General features: G+C 39.3%; 1 protein-coding gene across 1 annotated transcript in view; it reads left to right on the plus strand.

Annotated features, from left to right (window-relative positions):
* LOC122799249 (cytochrome P450 2D15-like) overlaps nt 1–23,564 on the plus strand; it is a 405,628-nt gene that overhangs the window by 201,956 nt on the left and 180,108 nt on the right. The window contains exon 6 of the mRNA XM_044068194.1: nt 12,345–12,518. Coding sequence (XP_043924129.1) covers nt 12,345–12,518 — 174 coding nt within the window. The remainder of the gene's footprint in view (nt 1–12,344; nt 12,519–23,564) is intronic.

Genomic DNA, 23,564 nt, shown 5'->3' on the forward strand with positions numbered 1-23,564 from the left:
TGGTGAAGAGGGGCGCAAGCAGGGGGAAAACATACTGAAAGGAAGGTAGGGATGTGCAGGATGGGTGTAGGAAAGAACCATAGCTACCCATTTCTTCATCAGCAACAACGGTGCACTGTTACAGATTTTTTTAGCTGAATTTGGACTGTCACCCCCCAGAGAGGGGTGATGATAAATTAACTGTGTTGTCAAGCCGATTAGTCCAAATTAAGTGTGTCCAGTGGGCATGTGTGCAAAATGGAGAGCTATGTATGGGATGATTTTTTTTTTGGGACAGGTGCCCATTTTTTTTTAAAGGTGAGAGTGGAATGTTGGAGAGGGATATAGGTACATGTGGGGCAAGTAAGTTGGGAAGGTGAGGAAGCTTTTACAGTGAGACAAGACAGCAGACAGGGTTAGTGTGTGACACAATATGGGGGTGTACACCTTTGATGGGGAGGGTGTTGTTGAATCCCTGTCCTATGACCATCCATACAGTAGTAGTGCGACTCAAGTCTTTACCCATGGGACTGTCAGCACTGCTCCTTCACTGCCCCTGTGGTGGAAGTGGTGGAGGCTGGTGTCTAGTGGGAGGCTGCCCCACCAGGATGGTGAGTATGCTCCCCATCTGTCTCAGGTGTGCACCGACAGTTCGGTGAAGCACCCTGAGCACCATATCTGGCAGTTCTTGACAGGTGACAAAATCACTCCCTCCACCTCCACTCCCAGAGGGGTACCTAGCCCCAGCCAATGGGGTGGAACTATCCAACACCACAGGTATTGCAGGGGCAGCAGAGGGGGCACCACCAGGCTGCGGCCCAGATGTCCTGGGCCCTGGTGCCATGGCCGGTAGAGGCAAGGTAGGTGGATTGCCTAGATCTGGCCTACCTTGTCATGATGTAATAAATTAGATATAAACATAAAGTAAGATAAGTAATAACCAAACCAATGCTAGTATTAACATAATGGAAGATAATATTGATTAATCCAAATATATATTAAGGTATATTATGAGGAACACACCAATAAATAACATAAAGGTAAGTTAACAGCAAACCAGTATGACATAACCCATAAGGCCAACATAACAGTTAGGGTAAAATAATATATTACTATCAAAACATAATAATCAATAACAGTAATAAATGAATACATTTCATAATAATAAATTAGAGAAGATAAGTGGTAGGGAGAGATAGAAAAACATACCATTAGGGCCTTACAGTTGAAATTACTACACAGACTAATAATACATACATCTACAGGTGTGCTATGTGACTTGTGTGTACAGTGACTCCAATTCTTGTATAGATGATGTTACATACCTCTCAACCTGTTAGCATGGGACAATATGGGCCAAGCACTAACAAATGCAGGTACACAACTACAGGGAACTGTTGTACATAGTGTGCTCATACATTACTACCAAGGTGTTCTGTAAATGTATTTGCCAATAAACTGCATCCCATGTAATGTCATTGATCTGCTAATCATCATGGACAAGACATATGAGGCATTAATCATTACATTCTGAAAAATCATGACAGTTGAGAGGTGTTTGTGTATACTAATTAGTCTAGACAGCTGGTGATTTCTCATTTGGCTGCCATGGGACTATAATCCACAATCTGTGACTCCAGGGAACATGTACACTAAATTTAACAGTCCACTGATGTCAGATTAGAAAAGATATGGCAGTGCATAGAGGAATACGTCACACTTATTGGAAACAATTATTTCTCAAGGCACAATCCTGCTTACACTTTATTGATATTGCTCCTGAAAATCTGGCACTTATACACATGAATATCTGCCCAGAACATGAGCTACCTTACCCATATACCTTGTTCCTGGAGTGGGAGGAATATACAGCATTATTGGACTACAAATTGCCATAACACAGGCTTGAACCTTACTGTGGGTATTGCACTACATTTATCAGACAATTTTTTCTGCAGTCTTTATTCATTTCCTTTTTACAGTTGACTGGTGTCAGATTAGAACACACATGCAGTGTCTACAGCCATACTGCACAGTTATTTGAACAGATTACTTCTCAATGCACAATCCTGCTTTAAACTTTATTGATAATGTACCTTACAATCTGGCATTTATACACATGAACATCTCGCCATAATGTCAGTTACCTTACTGAAATGTACAGCATTATATGGCACAAACTGGCCAGAACACAGACTTGAAACTTACTGTGGTTATTTCATTATATTTATCAGACAGTTATTTTCAGCAGTCTTTATTCATGGCATTTGTACAATTGACTAGTGTTAGATTAGACTACACATGCAGTGACTACAAGACTAATGAGCACTTCTTTGTTTGAAGCAGTACATATCACAGCAGCATCACCCTTTATAATCTGTTTATTACTGTTGCTTCAAGTCTGACATGTACCCATTTACCCTCGTCATTACCTGAGTGCAGTCTACAGCATATTTCACACAGTGAGCACAGCAGAACAGTGACTGTTAATCTGGGTAGACCCCAGCCTCAGCTGATGTTTGTAAGCTATACTACACAATAATGCATGGTTACTTGACTTAGCTTGGTTTACCATTTTAGGTAGGCACTGAGACATTACTAAACATATTACATTTTCCAAGTATGTTATACCTGACTGTTAGGACAGCAAATTCTGTAAATACTTTTTTATCTTGACAGTATGTTATGCATTAGGATATTGATTTCTTTTTTCCTACTTACCATATTCACGTCTTATCCTGGCCAGACACCCTGCATGGGACTGGACATTGTGAGTCCTCTCTTCTGTAACTGTTGTAAGAGAAGCAAATCATTATGCATACCAGTTTTGCACACATGCAGTTTGTATATTTATAAATCACTAAGAAACATACTTACATATGTGTGGACTGTGCCCAGTCTGAGCTTCTATGCTTTAGGTCATCATAGTGGTAATGACACTGCTCACCAGTGTGGGGGAAACAAGGAGTACTAGTATGTTCCCCAGCCAAATGATCCCAGGCCTCAGGCTTACACTCTGAGCCCTAGTAATCCCCCTGCAGCAGTTGGGATTCATGGCTTTTGACCAGGAGTCCAACAAACACTTTGGACTCCTGCACACCCCCATCTCTGCACCCAAAAGGAAGTTTCCTCACCAACACCACTAGGCATATCAACAGCCACATGAGAACTCCATTGAATGGTGTCAGATTCATACCTATTGGCCATTATATAGGGTGCATCCCTGCCCTTACACGTCATAGTGCAAGTTTCAAAAATGCAACCCATCACTTAGCATCTCATAAACTCACACAAACCATTTAAGCAAAGCTGAGCATTGAGCAAACTCGCACAAGCCATGTTTAAGCGTAGCTTAGCAATGCACAAACAAGATAGATCATTGGCCATGTTTAAGCAGAGCTTAGCACCATGCAGCTTTGATAAATGTAACAGTTTTTTAATTTTAAACTAAACTGATGTTTCAGTCATCTGATTCATGTTCAAAACAATAAATGCAAAACATATGACTGCTCAGGACTCGAATCCAGGACCTACTATGCTGTAAGTTATGACTCAACCTATCTTGCCACTTGAATAGCACAGGGAGGCAGTATATTTTCATATATACTACTACGATACCTGTTGGTGTTGCGCAGCAAAGCTGCTCAAGTTTGTGCATTGCTAAGCACAACAGAACTACAACAATTAAATACATAGGGTTTTTATTTTTAGATGACGGACAGCATTGCTAAGCACCATGATGGTCCACAGAAACAGGGAGAGACATGAAAAAATTCAATTAATTACATCTGGTTTCTATTTTTAGATATATAGCAGATGTCAGGTGCATATGTATGAATGCAGCTCAGCATCACTAAGCATCGCACAGCACCATGCAAACAGCACATAAAATTAAGAAAAAAATATTACTTCCCTGTGCTTAACACCTATCCAGATATTTTCTGGGCAGTCCACAACTATTGGACAACCTCTACACTGCTGTTTGCACAGATTCAATATCCATGTAACTCTGATCTCCCTCCACAGTGTGTCATAATTAATATGTATGTCTCACTGCCAGGGAGGAACCATGGCTGTGCACATAGGTACTTTCCATGTAGGCTCTACACAGAGCCTACATGGATTTTATTGAATCCTGGTGAATATCTTCTGCATAGGATAACATACTAAGTATTCTAATATCCTCCTTATCTGTATGACATACACCTCATTTCTTGATGTATATAATTTACTGTAACATTCATCACTAGTGTAAATATCGTACTACTCAATGGACATCTTTGTCTTATCCAACTTTTTATAGTTATATCCTTACTTAACCATCCATTTATCAAAATGATTATATATTATATTTATAAGCCATAATGCTCACTTTTTTTACCTTGTCACTTATATTATATGATTGAAAACTCTCCCAGAATGTTGGATGCTGCACAGTATCAAAAGCTTTCTTTATGTCACCTATCATGATTTTTACTTGTTCCTGTCTGTTTATACTATTATCTACCAATTTCCTGATTATGCTTAATAACACCTGACTCCCTCTACTTTTAACAATGTATATAATATCATCTATAAGTTTATCAATTTAGCTTCCATTCTTTCCTGGTTATCTTCCTAAATATCTTATATTCTGTATTGCTCATTAATATTGGTCTTCAATTCTGCATATCATATCTGTCTCCCTTCTTCCAAATAAATTTTATTAGACGTCTACATAATTCTTTATGCCTATAACCTGTAATACCCTTAGAAAACATTTATTATTCTATATTTTCACATTTTTATATATTTATCCAATTCTTCCAAAAATATTTCTTATTTTAACTCTGCATTATCTTAATCTGAAAAGTTCTTTAATTCACATATCTTCATTTTGGATGTCTGTTTCTCTTCAAACATCTCATTCACATAATCTATTAATACTTCCATTATATTTACTTGTCTAGTTTGTATTGTACCTATTTTGTGTTTCAGCTTTCTCATTATTGCATAATCTTCCTCGACTAACTTACTTGAATATGGAATTACTTCCTTATATATAACACTTTGAATATGCATAAATAGCATCATTTTGCATTTTTAAAACAACATTACAATCCCAGCCCCCAGTCCATGAACCTCTATTATCATAACCTTTAGTGATGTCCATAACATCCTGGAATATTTTGAATAAATGTCTCTTTAAAGTCTCTTTTCCTACATCAGTTCTGAACTGAATGTGAACCTTCTTCTTAGTCTCCCTATTAAATGCTTTCAAAACATAAGAATTTTAAGTATAGCAGTCTTTTAATTTTTCAGACTCCCCAGAAATTTCTCCATTCCAATTCCACTTTCAAAAATAATGTCACAAAAATGTCTCTTTGCTTCCTCTAATTTTACACCTAAAGGAGAAATAACATTGTCCCATACATTGTATCTGTCAATCTCTTCCTCTACCCTACTGAATATTTATTTTAAAAGTTTTTTCTTTCTTACTTCCTGATGCTGTACTTTATTCTTGTTTCTCAGCTTTTTATTCCAAACCCTCTCTGCATATGTTTTCTTTATGTTTGTAAATTCTTTCTTCGTCTAACTTTCTAAATCCTCTTTGTGAATTCTGTCTATCATCCCCCCCCCCCCCACAATATATCTCTCCCACTCTCCAGATCACTTTCAGATATTAATCCTTTAAATATGTCATCCTGCAACTCTCCTGACTGGAGGGTTGCAACAATATACTTCTCTCTTGTCGAAACATCCTCATTAAACAAGTGCTGTTGAAACAGTACTTCTGAATCCATGGAAGGCTCGACTGCCTTTCCTTCATTAACTGCTGCACCCTCCATACTCTCAGCACCATTACCTTCTGAGGCTGTGCATCCCTCCGTGATCATCGCTTTGACTCCTTCCATTGACCTCTGTTGCCCACCAGATTCAGCTGGTTCCATATCCACATAATTTGGATCTAACACATTGATGCTACAACTCACAGGTACAGCCATACTACCTCTCTGCTTCTCCAGGCCATCACTGCACCTGTAATGGAAGCAGGAAGTGCTCAGACAAAAGTCTTCCCTCTTGTCACTAAAGATGAGTAGGGGAAGTTCCTTGATGCCCTGGATAAATTTCCCTTTGTAGAAGAAGCACCATCTCAGGTCTCCCCTGAAATGAGGCCACTAGTCTGGTGGACTAACATGACCAACAAAGGATAATTTATATTGTACCTAAAGTTAGCATAATAGTTAAGGTCTTTAACTCTCATGCACAAGGTGCAAGGTTTGAACCTACCCTGTGGCCTATGCCTGGGTAGAGCTTGTATGTTTTCCTGTGTCTCTGTGGTTCCTCCTACCTCTGAAATGCATGCTGGGTGTTTCTCACTTAATAACGGAGCTGTGGACAGCTGCACTAAATGATGCCTATTGGGGGAAGAGTTGTATAGACCAGCCACTTTGAGAATCAAATGTGGTATGCAGCATTCTCTAGGTAGAAGAACACTGATCAAAGACTGTGTGCAGCGTCAGGTTAGCCACTCAGTGGTATAAAACTTGACTGTAGGTGACTGGATTATGTTGACTAATGCCAACAAAAATGGGCATGGTATTTGCTAGTGATAAGTGAGTTGAGGATCTGATCAACACCAGAGATCCATGCTAATTGTGTGAGGGGTCTGTGTGCCTCTATTTGTCGATGTATGCCCCACCATAAAGTCCATTAGCCCTGGGTCAATAAGCTACTTGCTGGCCAGTGTCCATTTGTTCAGCTTGGGTTACCTTGAATAGCTCTATTGAGTGAAAGCTTGATGTAAAACCAATCAACCTGCCAAACATCAAATAAGGATTGCTATACTCAATATAGGTTCACTTCCCGGATGCAGCTTGGAAGTGGATGACATAATGGTAGGAGGAGACAAGATGGAAGGGTGGTACAGCTAAGCCACTTGTCTAGGGATCCAGAGTCTACTATTCAGGGGGAATCAGACTACAAATGGTGTGGAAATTGTGGTGAGGGAGAGACTTCTGAAGACAGTGAAAGATATCATCAGAATTAGTGAGAGTCATGACAGTCTCCAATGTAAGGAAAGGGCACTCTTCATAATCTTAGCCTATGCCCCAGAACCGGGTTGTGACAGTGAGGAAAAGAATGCATTCAGGCAGCAGTTGCAGGACATACTAGATAAAGCAAGACAGCATGAGTTAGTGTTGATAATGGGGTATGTGAATGCAGATATCAGGACAGACAAAAGAAAATGAGAGGACTGCCTGGGTCCACGTGGATGCGACAACAGGAATAAAGAAGGACAGGCCATTCTAGACTTCTGTCTGGCAAATGTCTTGATGGTGGCCAACACATGGTTCAGCAAGAAAGACAGTAAGATCTCATACAAATGTGGACAGCATGGAACTTAGGTAGAATTACTCCTAGTACGAAATGGACAATGGGTAGAATCACCGATTGCAAAGTCATCTCCATTGAAACAGCTGCAAGCAGTAACCAGAGAAGGCTCTAAGGTGAACAGAGACTAGGCTGAAGACTGAGAAGTTGACTGAAGAGAAAGCACAAGAGTTCAATGGAATACCCCGGACTCTAGCACCTCAGGAAGAACAGGAAATATTTGGATTTGAAGAAGAAGAATGTCAGTGCTTCAAAACGATGTGTGTGAGAACTACAGAAGAGATATCCTACTAAGTCAGGTGTGGAAATAAGGTACATAAAGAAAGCTGGCAGTGGAATGCAGAAAACCAGGAAGTCATCAAGAAAAAAAATAAAAGAAAGAAAAAATGCAAGTAATAGTGGAAAATAGAAAAGATGGACCAAACTGAGAAGGAATACTGGTTGCCTAACAAAGAGGCTAAGAGAGCAGTTGCAATAGCAAAGAACAAGGCATCAGGGGTACTCTATCATTTTCTGGAAAGTGACGCAGCAGGTAGCATGAAGGCAAAGACCGAAAGATAAAGAAGATATTCATCAAACTTCCTTCATAAGGGATGCCTGTAACAACCTGCTTACTAGCCCACAGGACATCAAAGGCAACTGGAAGGAGTACGTCCAGCAGCTTCTCGGTGAAGAAACCACACAGAAGATGTACTACCCCAAACATAGCCTATTATGAAATAAGACAAGGAGCCAACCCTAGAAGTAGTAAGAACAACATTAAGGACAATAAAGTCAGAGAAACAAACAGGCTCAGATGAAGTGATGGCAGATATGGGCAAGATGTTGGGTGAGTTATGGGAGAAATGGCTCCTGAATAACACAGAGAAAAAGGTGTATCCTGATGACTGGAGAATAAGCATTCTAGTGGCATTGTAAAAGAACAAAGAGGTCATTCACAGCTGTGGGCAGCACAGAGGTATCAAACTCCTGTCACACTGCATGAAATTTTTAGAGAGGGTGATGGAAATATGCAGAGTAGTAGAATGTAAGATGGGAGATGAGTACTTTGGGTTCAGATCAGGAAGCAGCACAAATGACCCAATGTCTGCAGTGAGGCAGATATTTGAGAAGAAACTAAAGGTGAGGAAAGGGTACAATTGAACATTCCTAGACTTGGTAAAAGCATATGACAAGGTCCCAAGAAAGCTGATCTGGGCAATCCTTTGATGGTTGAATGCTCCAGAAACAAAACATTGCTAGAATTAGTCCATGTTATGTGCAAGTACCTAATGACACAAATACAAATAGTGTTTAGACTCACCGAGGGTTTCCAATGGGACCGGGTATGCACCAGGGATTAACTTTGAGCCAATCCCTGTCCATACTTGTGATGGACTACATTAGCAAACAGGTTGAAGGGGACAGATCAAGAAAGCTGCTGTATGCAGATGATGTGACATTACAGACAGACTCTGGACAAACAACTTCAGCAAATGATATGGAAATGGAATTCAATACTGAAGACACATGGGATGAAACTGAGTAGAGATAAGACAGTTGTCATGACAGCAAATGGGGTAAGCAGAAGATGCTGAAAACTGAGATAGAAGAGAAAACAGTGCAACACTTTAATAGCTTCAAGAGTCTGGGAGGGATGGTTGAGGAGAAGGGACGTCTGAATGAGGATGTCAAAGCTAAAACTGGATAGGCTACAAACAACTAGTATACAGTGCCAGGGGTAGTGTGTGGTGAAAGAATGCTAAGAAGCTGAAAATTAAGGTGTACAAAATAATGGTGTGACCAGTACTATTGTATGGTACAGAAATTTGGCTGTGAAGGCAGAACAGTTGAGGAAGCTAGAGGTGATGGAGATGAAATTCCTGTGATGGATGATAGGATGCACGTTGTGGGACAGATGAAGAAATGAGGACACCAGAGTGGAATCCAAAGTAACTGCAAATGCAGAGAAGGTGAATGAGAACAGATTACAGTGGTTTGGGCACATGTGCAGGAAAGCAGAAGACAATCTGGTGAGGAAAATTTAGGATACACAGGAAGAAGACACAAGAAAATGAAGTTGATTCCATGCTGTAATTCAGCAATCTGAATTCAAATCTCAGTGGAACCTGCCTTCTTTCTTCTGGCATTTGGAGCAGAGGGTTAAGGCTATGAGCTGTAGTTCCTGTGGCACAGCGTTTGGTTCCCTCAGCTCTCATTTGACTACTGTATGCCCTTGAGCAAGCCACTTACCCAGACATTGCTCTTTGGTCACCCCTGTGTCCAGTGGGCCTACCTGGTTAACAAATGGGTAAAATAATAATAATAATTATTATTATTATTATTATTATTTATCATTATGTCCAGCAAAAAAGATGGGTGGAGCATATGATAGAAGACCTACGAATGTCAAGCATGCCTGTTGAAAAAGATAGGAGAGTAACACTGAATCGAGAGAGATGGCAACAGTAGATGTAATACCCCAATCCCATGTAGAAAACAGGAAAAAGGGGAGTTGATAACTGATGATTATATTATACCTTAATAAGCTGCTGTTCCTGGTTACACTATGATCTGCCATCATGTCAAAGAGTGATTCATAAAAAAATCTTCAGTCATTAGACAGGATGGCTCTTGGAATTACCATATTATGATAGTAAGGGGATCTGGTGTTGAGTGAGCTTGTATTGGTAAGAGCTTCACAGAATCACTGTGTGCTGATGGTAGGTATGGTTAATTTATGGTATCAGGTTTGCCTGCATCAGAGAGAATTCACTTCCTGTTAGTTTTCTTTTCTTTAATGCATTGTTAGTATAGTATGCTACTCAGCTCTGTACACTGGCAAACATTTTATGGAAGTTATACTGCAGTGCTAGCAGCTTCCACAGTGCCACACCATCTGTATGTATATATGTATGTATTTAGTGTCCTATAAGTTACTCTGTTGGGACCAGCCTGTTCACAGCCAGTGGAGTGTTTATGAAATGAGATCAAGCCTGAATAGGGCCATCTGCATATGTTCTCCATGCACATAATACAATGGCAACACAATGGGTTGAACGTGTACAGTATCTTACCTGATTATATACTGGATCTATGTTTATTGATCAAAAGAAACAGTCAGCAAATGGCTAAACTTTGAATACTAAGCATTGAACATCCATTAATCGAACAGTTATATCATCATAGAGAAAATCAGCAAATAGTCATAGTTGGCCAACATCGTGAATGTCCAAAGATGCTGTGAAATAAAAGTAAAGAATAGCAACGTTTATAAACACACTTTCTTAAGTGCACACTGTATAACATAAGCTAAAGAAAACACTTTATAAATTTGCCCTTTTCCCCACTGTACTGTGATCTTAGAGTTGGTATATATAGTTAGGGGTGTGTGGGGGCAAACCAAACCCTGGGGTATGCCGCTTGTTACGGGTCTATGCTTGAGGTGGCTTTCCCTATTTTAACTACGTGGGTTCTATCAGTGAGCCGGTTTGCTACCCATCTAGTAACATATGGATTGATGCCTAGTTGAGAGAGTTTATCTATATGCCCGAGTGGGGAATAGTGTCAAAGGCTTTTGCTAGGTCAAGGTAGGTGGTGTGCACAGTCTTCCCCTCATCCATTGCTTTGGTGACTGTCTCAAAGAAGTCGACCAAATTTAGCAGACATGACCTCCCCTTGATGAAGCCAAACTGTACGGGATCAAGTGTTTGAAGGTTGCCAATGTCCTTGTTAATGAGGTCCATGATAATCTGTTCCATGGCCTTCAGATCAGGCTAGTTAGGCTGATGGGTCTATAATTTCCTGGATCAGTGGATGCTCCACTTTTGTGTAAAGGGATGGCAGTGGCTGTCCTTCACTCAGCTGGGATGAAGCCAGTACTCAGGCTTTGGTTGAATAAGGTGCCTAATGGTGCTGCAAATTCCTGCCTGAGTTCACGTAGGATGCAGCTTGGGATGTTATCGGGTCCCATGGAGGCTGTATTTTTTGCTTTTGAGAGAGCAGTGATGGCCTGTTCCCTGGATATAAGGGGAAGGGGGCAGGTACTGGGGATGTCCTGATTTACTGATGGGGAGACAGACAGGTAAAGTTTTTGCTGAATCTGTCAGCCAGCAAGTGTGCTATATCTACGGCATTTGTATATGTGGTGTTCTTGACCACCAATTTTGAACAGATCTTGGTGCTTCCTTTGAGTTTGCGCATGCATGTGAAGAAGGCCTTATGATTGTCTCTAGTAGATGTGGCCAATTTGGACTCGAAATTTGCTTTGGAAGATTTCAGTAGTGCTCTTATTTGCTTGTTCAGGCTAAGGAGACATTGTTTCCAATTGGGCACCTGCTCCTTCTCCGTCTTGGACAGCAATTTTTTCTTTTTGTTATAGAGTTTATTTATTGCAGATGTCCACCAGACAGGTTTACTCTTCCTTGCGGAGGATGATTTATTCCTGTCAGGTATTCCTGATTCCATGCATCTATATAAATGCACGTGTAGTGCTTTGGTGTAGTTTTGGATATTGGTGCCAGTTCCTACAGAGGGGGAGGGGGCTGTGAAGCTGTTTATACCATCCCTTAGGAGGCTGTAATCAGCTTTGGAGAAGTTTTTATGTCTGATCCTAAATAGAGGGGGGGGCGGGGTTTGGGGAGATGGTGACTTCAAAAGTGACTGCTTTGTGGTCGGATCTTTTCAGGGAGGATGATACTGTAGGGATACTGCAGTGGTTACTCATATTGGTTAATACTAAGTCCAAGATATTATCACTCCTTGTGGGGGTATTGACTAGCTGTTCAAAGGCATTTGCATTGACAAAATTGAGGAATCTATGGGCATTTGTGTTCTGGCATGAGTAGTTCTTCCAGTCTATGTTTGGGAAGTTAAAGTCACCCAGGATCAGGGTATACTCAGTATGCATTCATACTCTTTAGCCTGAAACATACTAGCCAAAAAGAAAATAAAGTATTTATTTGCATATTTATTCATTTATTTAATTGTTATTTATCTATTTGACTTTACAGTTGGGAAATACATTTCCCTGGATTTACCACTTTCCTGGACCTCATCAGAAACTGCTTCAAATTCATAAGAGAATTCATACCATTCTAAGGACTTTTATCGAGGCACACAAAGAAACCCGGGTACCATGTGAAACACGGGATTATATTGATGCCTTCCTTGAAGAAATAGAGAAGGTGAGATTGATAACACATTCTAGGTTGACTGCTAGTTATCTTCTTTCTCTACTAGGAGTTAACTTCAAAACTGAACAGCTTTGAAGGTAGGAGAATTGTTTTAACCTGTCCTCAAAGTACAGCAGTCTCTATGATCACGTTTAGTGTTTTTTGGCAATGTATGCAGTATGTTGATGCACACTTACTTTACCTGACACTATAATGTGGCTTATACACACCTGTTATGTTAAATGTCACACTGCATGTAACAAGACTATCACACACTAGTAAGGGCACAAACAGGACAACATTTTAAGCTGCTACTCAAAAGATTATTTGAATGAGTTGCCTAGGTGGCTGTTATTTGCTGCTTGCTCCCTTTTCTACTTAACATTTTCAACCATTTCTGCTTCATATCTGCACTTATAATTTATTATTTCAACCATATCCTTTCAGCAAACTTTCAGTCATGTTAGCTGATTTTAATATCAGTAATTTAAAAGGTATTCGCATGGAATTATGTCATGAAAATAATTTTTTGAACATACAATTGCAGTCCAAGTCAAGATTTGTTATTAGGTGAGACGTATTCTGCTAAACAAACAAATACGCTGGCACTGGTATCAGTTTATGAGCATAATAGCAGTGAGGAGAGAGTGCGGATCTTGTTTCAAGAAAGGGACAGAATACTGCATTCAGAAAAAAGTTTAAATAGTTAAAATTTAAGGGAAAGGCAACACAAGAAAAAAGGAACCTTCTATTATGGAAGGTAATTTCCAAAAAACAGTCTACAGTATAAGAACATGCAATACAAACCAAATGAGAATACTATAAATTGGCACATTAACAGAATAAGTATGAATGTGCGACACAGTAACAGTTAAACATAACTTTGATGTAAAGGTTGATAAACATTCATGAACGTAACAGAGTAGCTGCAGTTTGCAATGAGAAGGAAATATGGCAGTCTGCAGAATGCCCCAGATATTAACAGGACAGCACAGAATCCTTGCATTTTTCATAAGGTGACATTCCTGCTACATGGCATTTCTTGTGAAAGATCCAATGGAACAAAAACTCAAGTTATATAAGTGGAAAAGAATGGATCACACACTTGCAGGTAACGTAGCTTGACTAGTGTACAATGATTTAGACAAAGAAAAACAAATGAAAACTTGAGAGCCTTTCAACTTTTGAATATGTATGGGATGTGATACAATAACTGGAGAAATAAATTTGAGATAAAAAAGGTATAAACTACAGCAAGAACCATTGCCAGCTATGCTGTATTTGACTGTATTTTGTTACAGGTTTGCTAATAAGCACCTAGGATAGCCATTGAAGTAAAGTCAGCAACTGAGTAAAAAAATGAAGGTGTATGCAGGAGACCTTCTACAGAGATAATCACAATAATAGAAAAAGAAAGCACCATTATTAACAAACACATGATTTTACACACACACACACACACACACACACACACACACACACACACACACACACACACACACACACACACACACAATGTACTCATTTGTTATAGACTGTGAATCCTTGAATTGCAAGTAGCTTTAGTGAGTCGTATGTGTGTATGTTTTGTCTGTTTTTAACAACACATATGGTTTACGCCAATATACACATATACATGGCAACAAAGAAAAGGCAATATATCCAAAATAGAGCTAGAATGAACTATCTTTTTAAACTGAAAGCTGTATTTTTTGTTTTGTTCTGACAATTGTACGCCTGCTTCTTTTGCATGTCATTATATGCTTTCTGTTTGGAGCTGTATTGGTTGCACTATGAAAACGAAGGCCAAGCAGTAAGACTGATCAAACCAGCTATGCCGTTACTTGGTCAGTAGTCTTATTTCACACATTTTCTAACCATTTTCATCCAAGCAAATTTGTTTTTGAATATTTCAATCAAAAATATCACTTTCCCCATTCTATTGTTTTCATGCTGCATTGAAACAATAGCATAGTTTTAGGTTCATAGGTATTTACTAGGCTATTAATCTGTGAGGCTCTTAAGAAATATACCCTTACATTCACATTGTAGTTTTTAGCACAAATAACCCAGAGATGGCAGAACAAGGATATGTTGGGACATTAGCATGTTGCCACTATCCATGAGGGATAAGGGTGCTAAACTGGGGGTGAATCTTTGCTTACCTATCCATTCATTCAATGTACATTTGAATAGAGAAGAGATATACTTTGCTCTATGTTGAGTGGAATACAATTCTACATAAGTGGAATTTTCTGTGACACATACCTATCCCTCCAAAATTTTCTATTTATGTTACAGCAGAGATTTTTATTATATTTCATTTTTTTACCTGACATGGAAACTCTACATTCACTAATGTCTCCGAAACTGCAGGGAAAACTCTCAGAATACTGCAGATTATACATTTAGAAATTTCTTGCAAAAAGACATATCATATCTACAAAGGATTATGTTGTCTTTGCAAAAGTATGATTGGCATATATAGTACAAACCAGAGAAGCATATGCATCATAGACACTTTAAATGGGACATATCTAAAGAGTGCAAAAAGGATCTACTATAAAAAGATTTGGAAGTGTCGTAGGGTGCCACAGTTCCAAGGACAACAGAGAAACCACAAAAGTTAAAGCTTTGCATTAGAGATTTCTTAGAGCTACAGATGCTTAGAGATGTCATTATGACAGTATGATCTGCTTTCCCTGCAGTGCCTTCTGATGACCCCAGAGGAAGTCCTGGAGAAGATTCTTCAGTAAGGGAACTAGCCCACTGATTCCATAGCTTTCCCACAATGGACACTGCAGAAGGCCTACAGCTTGATTTATAAAATGTCCTGGATGGTTCATCTGCTGATGGATAATGTAAAGGTAACCACCAGCAGCATATGAGAGAACTTGTATATGGTTGCTCTGCCCCTAAGAAATTAGACTGGGTCTGCAGCCTTCAAGTGTCTAGAGATTATGGTCACAGATTCCCTAAATTGGATACTTTGCCTTCAGCAGTTTCTGTCAATAAGGTTCCCACAGCCCATGGATTCACTTGTTAGAAAAGGAACTCAAAATGGTGAACTGCATCTGGAAGCATGTGTACATGTCATCCAATTTATCTTTAAGGATGCTGAGGTGTATGGCTCACATTCAGGATTTCTAGAGATATAGCTCCAATGAAATGCACCAAAGCATTACTGATCTGGCAGATGGACCAGGCAAGGACAATTTGCTATGATGTTGACAGGGGTGAACCTCTTGATACAGGTTTCTTTCATTGCCACTGATGCTTCATCCAGGGCTGCAGGATCTGACATATTGATCTGCTGACAAACTTGGCTATGCCTAACTTTTTTTTTTTAATTTCAGCCTTCAAGGACCAGCCTTACTTGTTCCTGAATTAAACACACACATGGAAAATATTACAAAAGAAAGAAATGAAGACCCACAGCTGTGAGGTTAACTTTTAATCACTTCAGTACCTCTTCTCCAGGATGCAGATGAGTACCTGCTAAGTGTGAATCAGATGTGGGCAAAAGTCACAAAAGCAACAATATGGAAAGAATTCTAACTACCAGGACAATATTCAGAGATGTCATGGACCCAGAAGGAGGGGATCACAGCAATTCTCAGTGAGTCACCAATGTCCTATAAATCAGCAGTAGCTCTGAGGCTTTGCTCAATTGATTCCATCTGGAGGTAGTCAGAGGTTGTCTGTTCCTCCATCTATCAGCATGAAAATCCATAACCAGAGACAGCTGGATCAGGACAGAAGTATCCAGGGGGTTACAAGCCAAGCTGTCATTTATTCTTGAATCTATGACAACTGCAGTGTATTTTTGTCTCAAAGCACAGGATCTCATTGTGACAGATATCCCTATGGCTTCTCAAATACGATAGTCTGATGCTATTGTAAACCTCCTTCAGGCAACTGATATATGGCTTCTTAAACACTTCTAGTAAATCTGATGGCTTTTTTGTTGTAATCTGACACTGTGCTTGGTTTCTTCTTGGGGAGGAGGGGTTGCTACCTGACCTCTACATAAAAAGTCAAATAAAACTAATATCTAGAATGTATGTATTAAGTTAAACTTCAGTTGTATGCAATAACTGGCTTTCTTTTGGGAACTGTTGGGGGTTTGGGCCAAATGTCTATGAAAGCAGCTGATCACTGACATATTTGGCACAGCGAGTAGCCTGGCATGCCAAGTAGTGTTGTTGTGTCATAGTGTTTTGTTGTTTGGTTAACTTCTTGGTTATGGTTAATTTTGTGTGGAGTCTTTATGTCCTCCCCATTTCTGAGTGGGTTTATCCAGGTACTTGAGTTTCCTCTAATATCCCAAAGATCTGCTATAGTTGAATTAGCATTCCTCCCATTTGTAAGTAGATAACTGTGTAGTGTGGCACAGTGAGTAATCTTATCTCAGCAAAGAAGAGGTTCTCTGGTGTAGTTCTGAGCTGGGATGCCTTCTGTGCAGAGTCTGCATGCCCTCCCTGTATTTGTGTGCATCTCCTCCAGGTTTGCCCGCTCATTCCTAAAGATATGTGGCAACTATATTGGCAACTTGAAATTGTTCGTTGGTATGTGTGTTAGTGTGCATGTGTGTGTGTCTGTGTGTGTGTGTTACAGAGAAAAAGCCTGTCAATATGCTTTATTTTCTTACTTACTAAACAAAAACTTTGTGGTTGGTGATGGCTGATCCTGGGGTCTCTGTAGGAGTCTGATGTAACTCAACAGCACGAGATGGATAGAAGCATGCACTCTGTGTGTGTATGCGTGTGTGCATGTGTACGTGTGTGCGTGTGTGCGTGTGCGTGCGTGTGCATGTGTGTGTGTGCGTGCATGTGCGTGTGCGTGTGTGTGTGCGTGTGCGTGTGCGTGTGTGTGTGTGTGTGTGTGTGTGTGTGTGTGTGTGTGTGTGTGTGTAGCCATGCATCCTGTAGTAGACTTGGTTTGTTAGGGGTGGTATGTATGCCTGTGAGAAAAAATCATCAGTGCATCATGTAATAGAGCTGGCTTGTCAGGGGCTGTGCATGTGCTTGTGTGAAAAAAATCTTACTTGTCAAAGGTGGTACGTGTGAAAAATATAATCACCAATTTTATCTGTAGACACTCACAAAATTGGGAATTCATGCATAATTCTTCTTGGTAGCAGTTAAAAAAGTAAAGAACAGCTAACAAATAATTATCTCCCAAAAATAAGGCATACAATTTACCACAGACAGTTGGACCCTCAGAGCTTCTAAGGGCCTGGTGGCCCCCACACTCCATCTCTAAAAGCATGCACAAATGCTTGGTTCAGAGGCTCCATCCTGACCCTTTGACCTTGGCCTCACCTAGTCTAAAGCTGTCCCTTGCTCAAAATATGCATAAGGTCACTATTACTTGTGTGGTGGCTATGAACACTGTGGTTATTCTTTTTTCTTTATTTGTTTATTTATTGTGTTCTTTGCTCACAATTAATCCCAGGATATGTTCATGGGTTGCTATATCTAGTATAAGGGCTGGGAACAGTGGGTTATTCTTTTACGTTTCTTCACAATTAAACCTCACAGGTCTGTACAGAAATTTGCCATAGCTTGTCTAGGGCCAGTGCATTGTCTACAGACAATAGGTTGGAATACATTATCATGATCATTATTTTTTCCATTTTATTTATAATCAAGTATCATACTGATGGCTATCATTTGGGGTAGGCATAAGAAGGCATGCTGTGTATACACATCTGGCAACAGTAAGTGGAAATATGCTACTGTAGTCATTTGCTGTTTCACTTTAACCCCTGTCTGACATCAGAGTTAATACATAGAAGGTGGCTGCATTTTTGGGAATGGGGTGGAGAGGCATGCTGTATATATGTATGACATCAGCAACTTGAAATATGACTGCAGCCAGAGGGTCATGCAAAAGGTGATTTGCCTTTTTTAAGGGGGGGGGGCGTAGGTTGAGAGACAGAGAATTTGTCTTCTCATTTTATTGGGGGCTACTGGTTTGTCAGCTGAAGGAAAAAATAAGACTGAATTTCTTTCCATAATCATGAATTTTGTTCAGTTTATCATTTGTTGAAAAGGCTGTGGAGGCCTAAATTTCAATTCAGAGAATCTAGGACCCAGTGGCTTATGGGGGCCTACCAGCCCCAGATCCCTGTTTTATTTAAATTATTTACTTCGCATTTATTACAGTGTAGTCTTGCCCAGTTAGTGTTTGTTGAAAGGGTGCAGGAAAAGGCTGAAGAAGAGTAATTATATGTTTATTTCTTAGCTGTGATTTTTGTTAAAATATAATTTGGTCAAAAGGCTGGGAAAAAAGCTCTAAAATTCACCTTGGAATATCTACTAACCTAACTTCTTGACTATGACTTTTTATATGTGGAGTCTACATGCCTTCCATGCATCTGTGATGGTTTGTCCATGTGCTCTGGTTTCCTCCAATACTCCAAAGGTATGAAGTAGATGAGCTACACTTCCCTACGTTACATGTAGGTGAGTATGTAGCATATCTGTGTGTGTGCATGTGCGTGTGTGTGTGTGTGTGTGTGTGTGTGTGTGTGTGTGTGTGTGTGTGTGTGTGTGTGTGTGTGTGTGTGTGTGTGTGTGTATGTTTATGCATCCTGTGATACAGGTGCCTGGCAATATCAGTATGTGCGTGCTTGGTGAAAAAATCATTGCATGTTGTAATAGACCTGGCTTTTAGGAACAGTGATATAGTGTGTGTGTCTATATGTTTGTGAGTGTATGTCTGTGTATGGACAAATATCACAGATATTTATCTGTGGTCTCACCCTGTATTGCTGGGCACATACAGAACTCATCTGGGTAGTGATCAAAAAAGTTAGCAAATTATTATTTTTCAAAAGTTAGACAAAATGTATCACAGAACAGCCAATCCACCAGAGCTTCCGGGGGTGTTCCTCCCATGCCACAGGCTGTATACGTGGATTATGACACAGGTTTAGTAGTGGCCATTGCACTAAACCTCACCTAGTCTAAAACCAGCTCTTCTCAGATGTGTGCATAGAAGGTCACTGTAGCTTGTGTGCGGGAACTGAGAATGATGTGGCTATTACTACTTTAATTTTACTCACAATCAAACCTCAGAGGTGTGCAGAGAAGGTCAATATAGTTTGCCTGGGAACACTGTACTCTTTAAGGCAATGAATTTGAATATATCGCTGTGATATTTATTTTTTTTCACTTTTCTGACAAACCACATGCATATGCAGGTGGGTATCTTTTGAGGGTGGGGTAAGGAGACATGCTGTTTATATATGTCTGACAGGAACAAGTTGAAATGTGTTGCTGTTTTCTGTTTATTCCTTCACTTTTGCCTCAGTCTGACATCAAAGGTGTACATAAAAGGTAGCTGCCCTTTGGAGGTAGGGGTGAGGAGGTATGCTGTATATGTTTGACAATAGCCACTTGAAATATCTGACTGCAGATATCTATGCCATCACCCCAATCTAACACCAGAGGTATAAATGAAGTCTATATTATCATTTTTTTTATTCAGGGAGGAATAGCAAGGTAGACACTATTCCCATATATGATTTATCTATACTCAGGCATTTGTCTTCTCAGTTTATTATGAATTGCTGTTTTGTCAAATTATTTCTTTCTTGAAAACAAAAAAAAGACCCAAATTTCTTTTCTTGCTCATGTTTTTGTTCAGCCCATCTCTGGACTAAAATGTTAGGAAAAAAGCACTAAAATGTACCTGATAGCATGTATGTCTCTATGGGTTCTGGGGCCTAGTCGGCTCACCCCTGGTTTAATTTGATTATTCCATAATTATTAAAGTGAACTCTTGTCCAATTAGGTGGTGTTGGCAGGATGCAAAAAATAAAAAATAAAAAAGCAAAGAAAAAGACTAAGTATGAATTTCTTTCATGACTTTTGTTTAGGCCTTCAGTAGATCAGAAAGCTGAGAAAAAATCCTCTAAACTGGACCTCAGAGCATCTGGAACCCCAATGGTGGCTCCAAGACCCCCCCAGCTTATTAACCTAGTTCCACCACAGTTAAAATGCAGTCTGCCTCAGTTAGGGTGTATTGAAATAAAGAATGAAGGCTGAAGGAATGTGGAGAGCAATGGGCAGTGGAGGGCAGGGGGTTGGGGCCAATGGAGCACTCCGCTTAGGGAGTCATTTCACCTAAGGCCAGACGTGAATCCACAATGCCTTATTTATTGTCTTCATTTATATTTTCTGTTTATTAACTGCATGGGTGGGCTGCTCTTTTGGCCCTTTATAGTCATGACTTGAGCTCCACGTTTGGTGCAACAGTTACAGTGATACAACAGTTATAATATCAACAGAGTATGGGTTTATATACATAAAACAGTAGGGTAAGAAGCTTTAAATTGCAATACCTACACTTAGTAAAGTATAAAAGAAGCATTCCCTTTTCAACAATTACAGTTAAAAGTGGTGAGATTAAGTATGCACAGTATTAGTTACATCAGAGTGGTTTTCCTATGTTCATTTGGGTTATGGAGCTATGAGTTACACTGTTCTGAATTTTCATCACAAAAAAGTATAACTCAAAAAGCATGAAAAGTGCAATAGTGGAAAAAACACAAAGTACATTGCTAGGCTAACTTGTATATTTCCTATAACTGCCTTAAGGTGTACTCTGATATATACAATTTGATCAACAGTTGCTCAAATGAAGAGGCCTCAATGAAGTATAGGTAACCTGCATCAAGGAATAGATAACTCAGGCCACATGTGTAGGCAATATTATACACAGTATCTGTGACATGCAGATTATTAGGCAGCTTTGTGGGTGACAAGAGAAAACAAGACCTTCATAAGCAGAAACATAACTGTAGCCCAGTAGTTAGGCATAACAATGGTATATACATATTTATAAATCTAATCAATTAACACAAATTTACTAACTCTACCCAATAAGATGTAATTTGATTTTTATCAAATTATCCCTTCCTTAAGTTTAATTTAAGGCCCTTCAGTGTGTCATGATTTGGTATATTCTCTGGTATTTGTTTCCATGGAGAAGGACAAAAGCTTTCTCTTCAATTGGTAAACCATAAGGGGTGTCAGAGTAATGTGACCATATCAGTTCTGTTGTTCCTTAGAGAGTAATAGGCTACCTGGGCAGCTTGTTTTGTATGGAGTGGTGGAGAGAGTTGTTTTGGTATAACTTGTTCAGACGCTGACAGTAATGTGCCAGGAGGGTTAGCTAGAAGTTGTATAGTTTGTTTTCTGTTATCTGTGCATGTTGGATGTTTCTTGCTGAGAGGATTCAATGACAGGATGCCTGCATTTTATCTTAGTCATAAGATCATTTCTAGCTAGTGCCATGGGAGCCTCTAGGGAGAAGAAATACAAAAGTCTGTAGCACAGTTTTAGTTGCAATAATATTATACACTGTTTAAGTGTATTTTTTAAAAGAAAATGTGAGGCTGAGAATAAGACAAGAATGTTTGTTTCTTGACAAATGGAATATAATTGCATAAGGGGTCTGTGAGTATCACTGGAGAGGGGTTTGCCAGCCTTTGTGGGGAAACAAACAGCAATTCTGTTGTTTCTGTGGGATTAAGTAATAATGTATTGATATTATTTCAGGCACATAAGCAATTGATGTCATCTGCTCAGTTTTATTAAGCATTTCAAATAAGTTACTTAATTTCAGTAAGAGTATATCATGTGTTTACATGATTAGTTCTAAGGAGTGAAGGTCTTGGACTATATGTTTAACAAACAGTGAGAAAAGCAAAGGCCCTAATACCGATCCCTGCAAGTGAGCTTTTGTTTTGAAAGATCTGGCCGTGCCAATGAACACACCAGCAGTAATAATGCCATTGTTTAGGTTAATATAGAGTCTACACATAACTAAGTATGATGCTGACAAGGTGTCAAATTCCTTAGAGAAATCATGTTGGGCATCATATAGTTGACCATATTTATTAATACTGGCACATACTTTGGCATAGATAGGTTTTCCAAATATTTCTGTGAGTGGGCAAAGTTTAGCAATAGGATGATCCTCATTTTGGGGAGAAGGGAGAGTTACTTTTGGTAAAGGCACAGTACTCTGAACCGTGCAGGAGCTGATTTTCATTTTTATGTAATAGAAATATTGCCCATTGATCCTAGGGGTGGCCCTTGGGAAACACGCCTAGAATACAGGGAACTGTACTGGCAACTAGTTCTTGAAGCTACTAGGTATCCTGGTTTGAATGAGATGGTTTCATTGAAGCCAGTCTTAAAGCTTAGGTCAGCTAAACTTTAAATTATGTGACTTTCCAGCAGATGGTGCTGTTTTACATTTTGTATGACCTACACAACAGTGTTTTAAATGTGGTTTTATAAAGGTTTTATATTTTTAAACATTTTATATTTACAAGTTTTTACAAATTGTAAATAATGTATGTTTTTTACAAGATTCCTGGTTGACCAACAAATGATCTATGCACTTCTGTATTTATTGTGTTTTATTGTTTGTGTATATAGTTTTTTTGTACTGTGTTTTTAAAAGTATAATAGTTTGTTAATTGATTAATTGGGGATGTTTCTGTATATAAAGGGGTTTAAGAAGTTGGTATGCTCATCTGAAGAAGTTTTTGTGACGAAAATGCGGTGACACAGTTAATGCGTTCTGGATGTGCTTTACGTTTTATAATATCGTGTGTGATTAATAAAACAGTGGATTTTATTCTGGTGAACCTCCCAGTGTCTTATTTTTGGTTATCAGTTTAAGTTTGGCACTTTTTTCCACTTTCTTTGTTTATTTGTTCTGTTTTGTGGATATGGAAGGGCAGCCAGAGTCCAACATGGAGGATCGAAGGAAAGGAGGAGAATTGGGTGAAATTCGTAAGCTCATTGGTCAGTTAACCCAACTGGTGGGTCTATTGACTCCTGTCAGTCAGTCCTTGGCTTTGCTGACATCACATCTGACATCACCAGGCAACCAGGAAGTAAATCAGAGTGAAAATGGCAGAATTCAGCATGAGGCATAAACTGAGTTAAATGAGAATGCTGTAGAGGTTTCTGCAACAATTGGAAAGAACCTGTAGTTTGGATGATTTTCCTAATATTTTTAAAACCCAAC

Source organism: Protopterus annectens, chromosome 1.part0 (genome assembly GCF_019279795.1).
Source record: "Protopterus annectens isolate FY-2018-M chromosome 1.part0, PAN1.0, whole genome shotgun sequence".
NCBI lineage: Eukaryota > Metazoa > Chordata > Ceratodontiformes > Protopteridae > Protopterus > Protopterus annectens.